Source organism: Hippocampus guttulatus, chromosome 10 (genome assembly GCF_054856545.1).
Source record: "Hippocampus guttulatus isolate MCC_2025c chromosome 10, RoL_Hgut_1.0, whole genome shotgun sequence".
Classification (NCBI taxonomy): Eukaryota; Metazoa; Chordata; class Actinopteri; order Syngnathiformes; family Syngnathidae; genus Hippocampus; species Hippocampus guttulatus.
In genome coordinates, this window is record NC_141270.1 from 18,573,587 (window position 1) to 18,588,142 (window position 14,556).

Sequence of the window (14,556 nt, forward strand, 5' to 3'; positions counted from 1 at the left end):
AAATGGTAAGAAATTACAAATAAATAAAAAGTTTATGTATATTTGGCTTGTGCTGACACTTACCACCCATGGATTGAAATACAGTTAACGGTCATATAACTCACAATGGACTCCATCGGCAATTATTCTCCTCATTTAATGATTGACCTAAATGCAATTTTCCATACTCACACCATATTGACATTTTCAGGCCACTTTGTGTTACTGTATAATGAAGACCTGCAAACCTACAGAGTTGAGACAGTTGAGTATTACATACCAGTGCCCAATCTGTCAGCAAAACCTTCGCAAATATTGATTTCAATTAGTTAAATGATTTTCTGACATGCACTGATTTGCATTAAAACATTTCAATGAATTAGATAGAGTACCAAGACAGGCTTGATAAAGGTTTAGACAAATACTGTAACTCATATGGATATGGGAAAACTCTCTTTGTTTCCAAAAGTGCAAACTTTGTTATGGTACGCCACAGTATTGTATTTTAAAGAGGCTGCAAAATATGACCAATGATTTTTAATTTTGTTTAAAATGCTACCTCCCTAACACAATATTTGATGTCACCCAGAGTGAAGACTCATCCGGAAATCAAGTAGGTCCAACACTTTTTTAAGACATGCATATGCCGCCCCTGAGGTCAGTTCAGTTTTCAGTTGATGATGATTGTCAGCGCTCCACTTCCTATTTCTCCAGATGACCACAGCCCAAATGCTTTTCAAATTAATCCAAATTCAATCCTGGATGGTTGAGCCCCTCCTGCACCCCAATCAGGGGGGGAAAAAAATCTAACGCCACAAGTCAAAATTAATCAGAGCAAATTGGATGTTCCTACATTAAAAACTTTGCCACAGGAGGGAAACACAACAGTGGCTGAAATACTTTGCAGGGAGGCCTGTGTCAACAAGTCGTTGGGTGGAAACTCCCTCATTAATATACCATTCAGTTGTAAAAAGGTAGTGGAGCTGCCGCCACTGGGGAATGTTTCAGTTGTTTTTTTTGTTTTTTTTTAAGGGGGTGGGGTGGGGAGGAAAAAAAATCCTTGAGGTCCTTTAAGATGGAAGAAAGGGCGGCATTGTATGTGGGGGATAGGTGGTGGCATAAGCCAACTCTGTTTGAGAGATGGCCATTCCATCTTCGCGTGCCGAGGATGGCTTCGCTCTTCCTTCAAACCATCTATCGCCTGTCATATTTCAAAGGAATATGTACATTTTTGTCATTTTTGTGTTGTGTAAAAATATGGATAGAAACATTGTTTGTGGGGTATTAGTTGAAGAAAATTGTCTATGGTGACTTGGATTAGACCACATTTCATGAGCAATTTTTGGATCACTTTTATTATTTTCGAGTGAAATGCATTACGATTGCATTCGGTTGGCAAAAAAGGACTGCAGCCACCTCAAGGCCAATCGAGGCTGTGTTTATTTTTTCTTTGCAAAAGGCTGAATTGTTAAGACGAAAGGCGAGAGACAGGTGGTGTTGTCAGCCTCCTCCTCTGTTTTAATGCAGATGGCCTCTCTCCCTCCTCTTTCAAACCACCTGTTCTCTCTGTCCACGATAACCGCATTTTGGTCTTCCAAAGACTGCCGTTCCTCTTTGAGGTGCACGTAGACAGCTGAGTCTTGAACTGAAGAGCTGAGCCCGTGTATTGTGCTGTGCACAACTGCGTAGTGGTTGTTTGATTTCCTCAATGTATACGTCAGTGCATTCCTCATGGCACTTGACCGCATACACCTTCTGGTTATGGGGTGTCCGGTCTTTGGTGTGTGCCATCCTTTGACCCACTTCAAAAGATGTGTGATTCTTTTAGCAGGGACCCAATTTGACACAGTGGCTATATCGGTCACGTGGCCTTTTCTGAAAACGATAGGCGCACCAACGCAAGGCTTCACTCTTATGAGCTTGACACAATGCGGCGACGCCTCAGCGTTGCCGGACCCATCATAAGACATGATATATCCGTGGGGACAATATTGCTGTGTCTGTCACTATTTTCTTCCTCATCTACCTAACTTGTGTCCTTTCTGCAACAACACATACTTTTCATAAATGACCAATTGAACTAGGTCCAGATTTTCGGGCATCCCTCAGGTGCCTGGCCCTTTACTCTTTGGATTCGCTTCACAAAACTGCGTTTCATCCTTGCACAGAGGTCATGCAAGGCTCTTGTGACCCAAAGGAGGCCATCACCCTTTTATTTAGATGATCTTAGAACTTGGGGACCCTTCTCCGGTACAGTCCTTTAAGCGATGCCCAGAAATAAAACACTAAGCTAGGGATCAAAACTAAGACCCATGATGAGGCAAGGTTCCAGGTCTACAGCCTCGATGCAGAGGAGTGCTGCTATTTTTAAAAGGATGCTTAAGTCATACTTTTTTTTACCCCAGCCCTGACTTAATTCTGACTACCATGTTTTCAGATAACGGATGATATTTAATAGTTTTTGTTTTCTATATTTTAGATTTACAGCAGTTGTTTAATTTGCGGTTGCTTGTCATATGTGGGCATCCGCAAGTTTGCATACATTCCTTGCGGTCATATTGGCACATAACGATCTGATAAAATCCAATTTTCATCCACATTAGAAAGAGGCCCGATTCTATTCTGTGATATGCAATTCCATGTGGGTTTTTCCCCTCTTCACGCTGCCATTAAGCATATCCGAATAGTGCCAGAGCAAAAACATTGGAATCGTCAGCTGAACCATGCAGTGCAAATCAAGTCAAAAACAGCAATTATACTGTTGCCTGATCGAGGGCTCTGTGTTGGAATTTTTTAGGATTTTTTTAGAAGGATTTTTTAAAAGAATAATAATCCCCCCCCAAAAAAAAGACAGAAAAATGAGTCGCGAATCTCCTTAGAAAAGAAGGCTACCGGTAATCAGAATTAGGACTCACCGTGTATAGGGTTGTGTGCCACTGACAGCGGGATGGGCCTTTCAAGTTGAGGTTTCATGTGTGTCTGCGTGTGGGTGGTGTGTGTATGGTAATATTTCGGCTTTATGAAATACGGCTGGCCAGGGTGCATGGGCATAGACCGGATTCTGGAGGGAAAGAGAGAAAAAACAAATCAAACACAAGATACCTCCACTGGTCAACATGTCTGATGTTGAAATAATAAGGAACCAAGTGCGTCAATGGGTCACGAGTACTAAGAGATGCAAATGTATTTTATTTCCACAGCCAAACGAAACCTCTTAATTTTAAGAGTGCATCAAGTAAAAACCAGAAAAAGAAGCAGCGTAACCTAAAATTCGACATCGTTTTCATCAAATTCATTTTGAAATTAAATGAAATGACAGAAATTCAACCTGTAAAATAAAATAATACATATACAATAAAAAACTACATACACAAAAAAATGTTGAAGTAATAACTCGGCTGTTTGGAGTGCAATACAATTTTGGAGCATTTTACATTTCAATTCGTTCCACTCATGCGTTTTCTTTGCGTTTACATGACAAAGACTGTATGCAATAACCCCTGGTGACTGGAGATGGGGTAATTCTAACAATTATGTTTTGTTTTTATTTACATTTATATTGATGAAAGGTCATGTAAAAATAAGTATGACGAAATCAACTAAATTGTGCATGAACTCATCATCCCAACTCAGATGAAAAGCAAAGCATCTAAGACAACCACAAACATAGTCAGGGCAGTTTGTGAACAAGACAGTCAGCAATTGGGGAGCCTTTTTTGTTTTGTTTTGGGGGGGTTTCAGGTTTCGCCAAAGGTACAAATGGAAGCAACTGATGTTTTGAAATTAAGGGTCATCCTTGATGGTGTCAACGCTGAGAGGCTTGCTTTTATGCCTCATATTTGAGGTAAAAAAAAAAATGAAACTGAACTTTGACATTCGCCTTCACGTTCAAGATCCATAGTTTGACAATGCAATGTGCAATTTGGTTCACATAAGTGACCTATCATCCAAGGCAAGGTTAAGGTGCTTGAAGTTGGCTGAACCAGACTTTAGTCAACAGGCACAGACGAGACACGACATCTTTCGTTTTTTATATAGCGCTAACATAAAACACGGACAGTCATACAATCTTAACAACTATTCCTTCATATGCTTTGCTTTTCAAGCAGTTATAGAATAAAGAAGAGAGAATCAATGTCTCCTTTCACCAGTGGATCAGAAACGTCATGTTCAAAACGTGCATGACATCCAACGTGTCGGCTACAAGCGAAGTTTGAAAGTAAACAAGAAGCTGTAGTGTCTATTGACGACAAAAGAAATTGGTTCGCCTCGCCTGTCAATTTTATATCGGCTTCACTTCCAAGCAGCGACTCTCAGTTCCAAATATTGCTGTTGTTTCACACAGATTGATCAGAGCGTCTTTGCAGATAGCCAGAAATCTTTGTGGTTCTGGCATGAAGTCGGGCATGTTTGAAAAGAGGGAAATTCTGCATTTGGGACAGAGGGGAAAACTATCAGGGTGACCAGGTCTCAAAACCACAACACATTGGAGGCAACGGCTGCCCCAACACAGAAACAAAAAGCATGTCCGAGTCCCAAAGAGATTGGCAAGGCTGCAGAGGCCTTGGTGAGCAAGCACCCCTGCCTGAAAGAAAACCGTTCCGTATCGGGGTTGGAGGGCCGGCAGAAGAGTCTGCGCTTCAAGATGGGCAACTAAAGGGCCAAACAAAGCAGAGATGGCATTAAAAAAATGTGGCTGTGAATGCAAGGAAGCGTAGCAGGACCAATCCAGAAGGGACAGCACCCAGGCCACCCTCAAATGACCCAGAAGAGAAGTCAAGCTTCTTCTGTACTGTCCCCAGGGAGGAAAAAGAAAGACACACACTTGAGACTGAGAAACTTGAGATGGTGGAGCAATTCAAAAGGACATCCGTAGAAAAAGACACGATTCTCATACATCAACAAATGCAACACACCTTTCTGCTCAGGCACGAAGAAATTAAGTTGTGTCTTTCCTTTGCCCAATTAAAAGACAGGTGGACTTTTGTGAATCCAAAGTGGGTAAAACCTTAAAAACAGCATTTGGAAAAAGTGTTTCTTGGAGTGCCTGATCTGGATGGAAGCCAAATATCAAGTCATTTTTGATCAAATGTATACATGGTAAACTTATTTGTTTCAAAATCCCACTTTAATGAGCTTAATTTGTTTTGGTTTCCGATGCAGTCCACACTGAATTCCACAGGATAACAAATTAATGTCTAACATTTTCCTTCTATTCTGCACTCGGTAAATACACATCTAAGCTGCTAAAGCTCGACAATGAGACCAAGAACATCTGATGGCATACGAAGAACAAGTGCAAAACAAAAATGAACACATTAAACAGATGTGAAAATGTGTCACAGCAAATCCAAACCTTCCCTCATGAATTACTTGCCGTCGTTTCATAGGACAAAAACAACATCAATGCATCTAGAACAGCAGCTGCTGTTCTAGAATTCCAATGAGGTGTTCAGAACTCGCAAGATATGTTTCTGTTCTTGTCCTAAAACGACCTTGATTTGTTTTGCAAAGAGAAATGTCATCATGTACAAATGAAAAACAGCTCAATTCTATGTGCTTTATTTGCTGACTTCCAGCATGTTAGCTCATTTGTTTGCTGTCAGTGGGTGTCGGATTGTCTTGAATATATGGTGTTGTTTCCCCCGTTTCATTAAAGTGAACACGAAACATTCAACAATAGTCCCTTACCTCTGACATCATTTTAGCCACAATGCTTAGTTTCCGGCGCCATTTTAGAGGCTCCCGCAGGAGTCAAAGGGAAAACATGAAGAACAGCCTGATCCATTGTTAGTGTTATCGGTCATCGGTCTACTTCTGTCGAGTTTTGTGAAAAAGTTCCCAATTAGGACACCTGTCCATTATATTGGAACCAGATATTCACACGAGTCGAAAAACTGACATTGGTTGGAGGGAAAGGCAACGGGAAAACGCCGACCTCTCGGATAAACTTTCAAAATCAGACTGGTCGAATGAAACCAATTTGTCCCTGAAGTCAGCAATCACAATATTGTGAATTACTTGACTGTACACAAGAGTGCCTGCTCCTATGAGGACTCTGTTGCAACCTTAAACAGCACAGGTAGCGACCATTTGGCCTCTGTTATCTCACTCACTCGACCGTGTGCCCTCAACTGCTTTTGCCCTCTAATGTGAATGCCTCAGCACACTGTGTACAAACGTGACATCACATGAGAAGAGGTTATATGACTGCTGTTATTTTTACCAAAATGGTAAGAATAAGATACGGTATGGCACTCACGAGGGATGTCCCAATTATATTATGTGATCGGAAATCGGAGCTGATCAGGGCAAACAGATCAGTTTCCTACATTTTCTGAAACGTTATTGGTCACAAAGTGACCAATAATCCAAATCTATATATTTTTTGTCAAGCGGAGCAATAATAGCTTAATTTTATACTCCACAATGTTACATTTTATTTTTGGGGTGGGCAGCGGTCAGAGTGGCAGGAAGTGCCACACACACACACACACACACACACACACACACACACACACACACACACACACACACACACACAGGCCCTCAGTGCACAGCTAGTGTTCTTCTTCAGCGCTGCAGCGCCTTATTAAATTGTGTTTGGAGCAACAATCCGCCTCGCCTCACTGAATGGCAAATGAGTTGAGAGAGCGACAGACAGGTTAGCAACTGTGACACGTCCAAATGACGTAACAAGAAATAGAGGTTTGACAAGTGTAAATTATTTTTTGACAAGCAAGCTGGTCCCGCAATGGTTGCATTTAAAGAGGTCATAAATTAAAATAAAAAGTTTCTAGATGAGAGTCACATAAATACCCACCATAAAAATGTTGCAGTAATAAATCTATCGATTTGTTTGCATTGTTTGTTGTTACCTGATTGATGACGAACTCGCTTCTGCTTACACCACACTTTTTGGTAGAATTTGGTTGTTGTCGTGAACGCTTAAAAGACGGCAAGTTCAAATGTTTAGTAAGTTAACTGCACAAATTGTAGTAAATTAACTCTTTCATATTAATTCAAGGTTTAGTTTACCTTATTTATAGCATAAGTGTTACCTATAAGAACAAAACAGATACAGCATGTATAGTACATCTGATAATGTTGTATATCCATAATGCTGTAATAAAGACTAATTTATTGCTTGTATTTTCTTTAAATACATTGGAAAAGGACCTTGAAAAAATAAAATATTAATTGTTAAATGGCTAATGCAATACTGAGAGGGTAAAAAAAAATCACATAATTTTTCAAAATCACTCAGATCTACTAGAAACAATGTTGCCTTTGTGTGCAAAGCGACAATAGTACAGTATACGACTTAAGCACTGTCTGTCATTAAAATTTGCCGTGGACCAGTGACGAGTCAGTCACATGGTGCATACGATAGAGACAAACATCCATGACATTTAATGGAGTGTTAGAGGAAGCTGGAATACCCAGATAAAACCCTCACAAGCACAAGAGAAACTGTGAGGCAGTTTTGCTAACTAGAGCTCTTCCATGAACCCATCAACTTTGCCTCTCAAAGGTCAGGGGTCACACCTGGGTTATACGGACACAAATTTGATGTTTAACAGGAAGCATTTCTGCGCTGTTTTTGCTTGTTTCTAAATATGGGCAATTTCTAAAAGGTTGTCATTCATAGATGTCTTGTGATGCATCAGGGATGTTTTCAAATCAATTGTTGGTGAGTAATACCATGGATCAGCAAAAAAGATTGACCAAGATTCCGCTCTACAGTAGGCCAACAGGAAGACGATTGGCATGATGGACTCGTCGGAGAAATAATGACAACGCCAGTCCTAATGTTCCCCATAAGTGCTGCTATTGTGACAGATGAACTATTGCACTGACAGATAAATGGCACTGTAGTGCAGTCCCTTTAGCGATGTGTGCTTGTAAGTCTGGAATGTGATCATCAGTGCAATTCACCCAATAAATCATGGACGACAGGTTAACTCTATTGTAATCGCTGACGACACAAACGCTTCTGCGGAAAGGGTCAAATGCTGCAGCTGAAGTACATCAAACCATAAAATGTGGCTCCCAGCAGAAAAGAGGGCCACTCCAATGGTATTTTTCCCAAAGGGGAAATAAATCATTGTACAAACCATTCTCTCAAAAGCAGAGTCAGTGATGATTTCAATTGTGACGGATGCACAAAGCAAGTCACAAGAGAGCATGCTGGGATTAGTTTGGTACTGAAAGACTCGAGAGCCCTGACCTCAACTCCATCAAACGCCTTTGGGATGAGACAGAACAGAGATTGTGAGCCAGGCCCTCATGTCCAGGATCAGTTACGTCTGACCACACAAATGTTCTTCTGGATCGGTGGACAGAAATTCCCACAGACACACTCAAGTGTTCTACAAAAGGAGACCAATTTCACAATATTCACTTCCTTTTAGTGTACCGGTAATTACCAATCATGCAAATCTTTGGGATGTGACGAATGTGAGTAAATTCAGATGGACATTTATGTTAATTTCCAAAATGAGAATGAGTAGAAAACGACAAATACTTATTTCCGATCCGCTGAATTTAAGCGTTGAACCGAACAATGGTTCAACGCAGAAAAAAAGACAACTGCAAAACAATAGACACTGTCTTTGAGGGAAGGTTGAGCGAAAGAAGGGGAAGATGGCTAAAGTGTGTTGTTATAATTAGTCTGTCATTTAAAATGGTTCAACCCCGATGCTAATGTTTCAACATCGTCGGTCTATTTACTTTTATTCTTACAGTATTTGAAAGAACAAGATCCTTGTACATCTAGATATAACTCACGGGATGTGCAAATACTATCTAGGTTTATTTGGATGATTTATGATATGTAATAACTTGTAAGACATACCCTCAATGTAAAATTTGATCTGTGAAAACTATATATATGTGCAGTAATATAAACTTAAGGCGGTCCAACTCACATCCGTCAATTATTAAATGATTCCTCACATCAGAAAGAAAGCTACATAAGTAGCTAAATATTTGCACCTTAAACAAATGAAAATCATTGACACAAATTTGTGTATTTGCCTTTTCCTTTGACCTATTCTGAAAGGATGATGATGGTAAGAAAAATTTAAAAAATATCCCCTGGAAGCAGGAGCAGAAAAGACTGTGACTGTGTCAAAATACTTGTGTCTGGTGTTAGCATTCCAGTAGCCAAGCGGATGACTCATCAGAAGTGTTTGATCTTAAGTCAATGTTGTGGTAGGTTGTTACTGCTCTACTCTCAGCCAATATATCAAGAAGCAAAGTACTCCCATTTAAATAGTCTAGAAAGGTGTTTGGCATTTTAGTCCATTGTTTTATAATATTTAACTGCAAGGAGGCCAGTGAGTGGAAATAGCAATTCTTACGTTAGCCGCTAGCTAGCTCCATATGAGATAGCTGTTGTTTGCTTGTCAATTGGGTGGCAAAACACACTCAGCATGTCGAAGGGATTTGATTTTAATATACAGTGGTACCTCTACTTCCGAAATTAATTAGTTGTGGAAGAAATCTCTTAACTACAGTGCAACTCCTCTAGAACGAAATCTACATGGGCGAAAATATCCCCTAATGTAAAACAATCTTCATGCATTAACACCATTCTCATTCTGCTGCCCCCCATACGACGAAAAAAAAACCCTGTTGCGTTATATGAAATCATTTTCTCTGCTCTAGCCTCACGAACAGATTCACTACAACAAAGTCTAATCCAACAGCGACCTCTACTGTTTCGTTTGGAAACGGCAACAGCAACCACCACACTGGTTTACACAGCTCCGAGTTTCCTGAACGCAACATACTCATAGCTGCTCTGCCATTGGCTTACCGAGCATCATCCTGGCCTCCGATTGGCCAAGAGGGACCTCACTGTCTATGTGTGTAGATACTGTAGCTCAGGGGTGCCCAAACATTTTGGACCGAAGATCCACTTTTCGATCAACTAACCTCCTGGGATCTACCCTTTCCGGCACACACGCGCACACACACACACACACACACACACACACACACACACACACACACACACACACACATGCACGCCATGATGAGAAACAGCTTGAAACTGAGGCATGTGATGCACTTTTGCAGCCTGTTAACTATCATAGCTCACACGTACCGTTTTAAAGTGCTTCCCTGGGCCCTCCTAGATTCCTATTCTTTGCCCGTGCCCTCGGTGAATTGCACACAAAGCAAAGTCGGAATGAGAATAATGACGATAAAAGATAGAGCGCAACAGCTCTGATCACAAGCTGCAATTGCAGACTGCTGAGCGCTAACAACTTCCGGTGACATAATCACGCACCACCGTAAATTCAAGATTTACCTGTTTTATTTTATTTTTTAAATATTTTTTTTGTGAAAATGAGACTGATAGGATGATTAGCGTGCAGCGTACATTAACCCAAAAAAATATATTACTAACATGTACAAAGACACACAAATGGTTGTTTGTTTTTTTTCTCCTCGACACTCCTCGGATCTACTTGAGACCTGTCTTAGATCTACCGGTAGATCAGGATCGACGTAATGGTCACCCCTGCTGTAGCTAGATCCGTGGAAGATAGAGTAGAATGCATCCGATTAGCTGCTCAGAGTAAATTGCTTCTGGCTCGACGGACATTCAAATAAACTAACGTTTCCTCGAATCCTTTACTTTTTATCATGCTAAAAACCTTACGCTAACTGGAGCGCTAATTAGAGAGAAGGCGAATTCCATCACGCTAACTATGGCCATCAAGGAATACGAAGCGTCCCGTGGCTGGCTTAAAAGTTCATTGCATGACATCAGCTGAGCAACGCTGTCTTGGGTGGCGATCGAGGGGAGGTCGAGTTAGAGACAGTGAGATAGTGGAAAGAAAAGCCACCGGGTCCAGGAAGTATCTGTTATTGTTAGATTCAGACGCAGCATGAATGTTGCATTGCTAAAATGGCTCCAAAACGGACCTTTGGATGTCAAGCAGCTAAAACAAGAAGCGCTCTGACGCTGGAAGAGAGGGTAAAAGTGATCAAAATGAAAGACAGAGGAAGCAAAATAAAAGACATTATCTAAGAAATTGATGTAAGTGAAAGTGAATGCTGATCGTAAATTTCGCAATTTCTTTCCCTTTTTTCTTTCTACACTAACTATATGAAGTGACAAATAAGTGTGTGCTCATACTTATGCACTATTGGAATAAAAATAAAAAGTGCACATACGATTGTGTGTGCGTGTACACATACCTTTGTGTGTGTGTGTTTGTGTGTGCGTGTTTACATCTGAGATCAAATTTGCTACAGTGAAAAACTCCCTTTTGTGAAAAAATTCTTGCTGCAAACATGATTTCGTTGTAGAGGAGTTTCACTGTATAAAATTTTGTAAGCAGAGATGAGTTTTCCATGTAAATGGCCTAATCCTTTCCAAGCCCCCCCCCACAAAATCCAGACATAAATGTTTTCTAAAGCATAAAAATGCATCAAAATATGTAACAAATACATGTTACAATTACATTATTGCACAATAAATGAGAATTGTGCATAATGTAAAAAACAAAGAATAAAGAATAAAAATGATGGTCATTTAACTTTTAACTGCATCCTCATCATTTTTTACCCTCTTTAGTTCATGTTCTCTCTCAGAAGTGGTTTTTGCCTGCCGTTTTTTAAAGACCTGATCTAAGGACGTTTGTTTTTGTAGTGAGCGATCGCCCAACTGGCGAACACTTTTTCTGGGTGATTCACATTTACGTAAAACTATCGGAATACCTCATAGTCCGAGGGGTGAATGACGAGGATGCTGCACAGACACATATCTATCTATCACATAGACACACATCCCTCTTAGCCAATGGGACGCCAGGAAGATGCTACATAATAGCCAATGGCAGAGCAGCTATAACTATGTTGCATTAAGAAACTTGGAGCTGCGAGTAGCAGCCCATACTCTATTTTTACCTTTCGTATCTTGACATTCTTTCGTAACAAGAGGCAATATTTTCCTGTTGAGGTGTTTCGTGACTTGGAAATTTCATATGAAGAGACGTTTGTAAGTAGAGGTACCACTGTACAATTGATGTTAAAAAAAATGCTTGTGTGAGTCGACGTGTGGTTGCTAAAATATTCGTAACAGCCATTCATGATAATGCAGGTCACACACCGCTGCAAACTACAATCTCAGTAATAAACAAAATTACTGCTGCAGGCAGGGAGCAGACAGTCTTTTATAGAAACCCCGCCCTAAAATGCACAACAAAACAAATGAAGAGCGGTAGATATACAAAGTAAGAGAAAAATATGACCTGTGTTGACATTGAAACTGGAAGGTACCGTTCTAAGATCCAAACCAAAATCTCCAATTCATCGCAATGCAAATAACACATTATTACAGACAACTGATATATTAAATTTAATAAATCAATAAATCACAAAGTAAATAAATAAAAGAGTTCTTACTGTTGCTGGATGTGTTGTTGGATATAATGCGGCCTCACAAGATGTGGGGAAGGTTTGACAGTCAGTTTCATCTGGGCAATGTTGTCTGCTTGAGGTGGGGGGACATCATAAACATGAGGAGGCACTTTCTGAGGTATGGGCCGCTGTGCTCCTGTGTTGTGTCCATTCATGTGACCGGTGCTATGATCGTTGGTCGGCCCTTTCCCAGGCTGTGCTGGAAGGGTGTGTGTGGGCACAGTCCTCTGCTCACATGCCTTGCCGCTTGAGCCAGGCTTGCAGACACAGAGCTGAGGCCTGAGGCACATTCCTCCGTTTTGGCACTGAGGGATGCAGTTAGCTGGAATACAAAATCCAGACAGATGAGAAGAGAAAAGCAGGGATGAACAGATGGTGATAAGAGGACACAGATGTGTACACGTTGATTCATTATTAAATGTGATTAGATTGTAAAACAAATTCAAAGGTAATTAGACGAAACTGTTCCAAAATCACAACCCTGATAGAATTTACTATCACACTTGACCCTTATGATCTCGGGTCAGCTCTTGAATCTTGGGTCAGAGATCAGTACTCAGTATTTTTGACTTGCCATTTTACTTGAACAATGGCCTCAATAAAACTGAGTGGAAAAAGTTTTGATAAAACGAAGCATTGACATAATTTCTCTGAAATTACATCATCTGAATTTTCTCGTGTCTTTTAATCTGCAAGTGTTTAGCTACTCAAGTGGGAAATTTGATCCCTTAATCTCATCCACTCTTCCACAAAACTCGGCATTCAAGAGGGAAACATCTTTTACCCTCCATGTTACAAACACAAAATATGGAGAAAAAAAGTAGATTTATTACAATAACTATCCTCATTATTGAATGGGCAACTTCATGAGCCATTGATGACGTCGGTGCAGGCAACATGGGTTCAGTTCTCACAGTGACTGTGTGAATGGTTATCTGTCTGCATATGCGCCCTGTGCTTGACCGATCCATTGTAGTCAACTCATCCAAGCCAGCCGAGATCATCTGCAGCTTCTCTGTGACACTGAATAGCATATGTGTTCGAGGATGGAAATGTGCTTAAAGTTGACCAAATCCTTTGCAACTGATATCTGCAACCAGGTCAGTATTGCAAATGAGAATCTGTTGTGAATTACCTTTCATGGATGAATAAATAAACGAATAAATGGAATGGATTTTTATCAAAATCATATAATTTTGGGAATATTAATCATCACTATGAGTTTACAGGATATCCCGGTTGGTTTTTCTTTCTGACATTGTCACAAAGACTGAATGACAGTTTTTCATTAAATGTGGAGGCGGTCGCCCTCTGCTTAATTCCAGGCTGTTTCTAGCTCTCAAAGCTCTGACATCATGAAAAGTGTCATTTTTAATTGCAACTGCGGTATTTCGCTGTGCCGACAGGGCAGTGATGGACCAGAAGTGGTGAAGAAGAGATGAGCCGCAGATGACAAATTTTCTCCTCTGACCAAGCATGCTGCGTTTTGGGCTTTTCACATCACGTAAACTAGGAACGTGTTTTTTAAGCCCAGCTGAAGACAAGTATTTGTAAAACAGCGCAGATACTTATCCATCTAATCTGATTAGCTTCAGGAGGGTCGCGGGCGTGCTAGAGCCTATCCCAGCTGATTTCGGGCAGCAGGCGGGGGTCCACGCTGAAGCGGTTACCAGCCAATCGCAGCGCAGATAATTACTGGCAATCAAAAGGTTAATGATACTGACGAGATGTGTTTTTTTTATCTGGTCTAAAACTAATAAGCCTCGTGAAAGGGAGTTGACCAGTGAAGGCAACTTTGAATATTCCCCCCCCCCCCCCCCAAAAAAATATCTGCCACACTCAGGCAATATATGCCACTAATGCCATATGTATTTTGGCATTTCCTGCTGCTCTTGTAAGTCAACCATCTACAAACTCCAAGCTGAATACCATAAAGAGTCGATGATGGCTATGTAAGTCAGCACTAGAAAGAGTTAAATCCATCAAAAGGGGCACATATTTTTTCACACTGAATCTGCCCCTGCAGGAAAAAAATATATATAGGAACTGTTTTTTTGGTTTTAATTGTTTTATTGCATTTTATTCTTTTTCAAGAGAACACCTAGTGTCCCAAGGCTGGACAGCAGGGCTTCAGTG

General features: G+C 40.6%; 1 protein-coding gene across 7 annotated transcripts in view; it reads right to left on the bottom strand.

Moving 5' to 3' along the window:
- The window catches only part of ltbp1 (latent transforming growth factor beta binding protein 1), a 92,899-nt gene that overhangs the window by 66,990 nt on the left and 11,353 nt on the right, over window positions 1-14,556 (bottom strand). For 6 of the 7 annotated variants that reach the window (XM_086121996.1, XM_086121993.1, XM_086121997.1 and 3 more), the window contains exons 3-4: window positions 12,406-12,742; window positions 2,895-3,040 (exon numbers count right to left, since the gene is read on the bottom strand). In XM_086121996.1, coding sequence (XP_085978122.1) covers window positions 2,895-3,040; window positions 12,406-12,742 — 483 coding nt within the window. Of the gene's footprint in view, window positions 1-2,894; window positions 3,041-5,670; window positions 5,857-12,405; window positions 12,743-14,556 lie in introns of those variants that run through there. The other variant, XM_086121998.1, reaches the window with a different exon arrangement.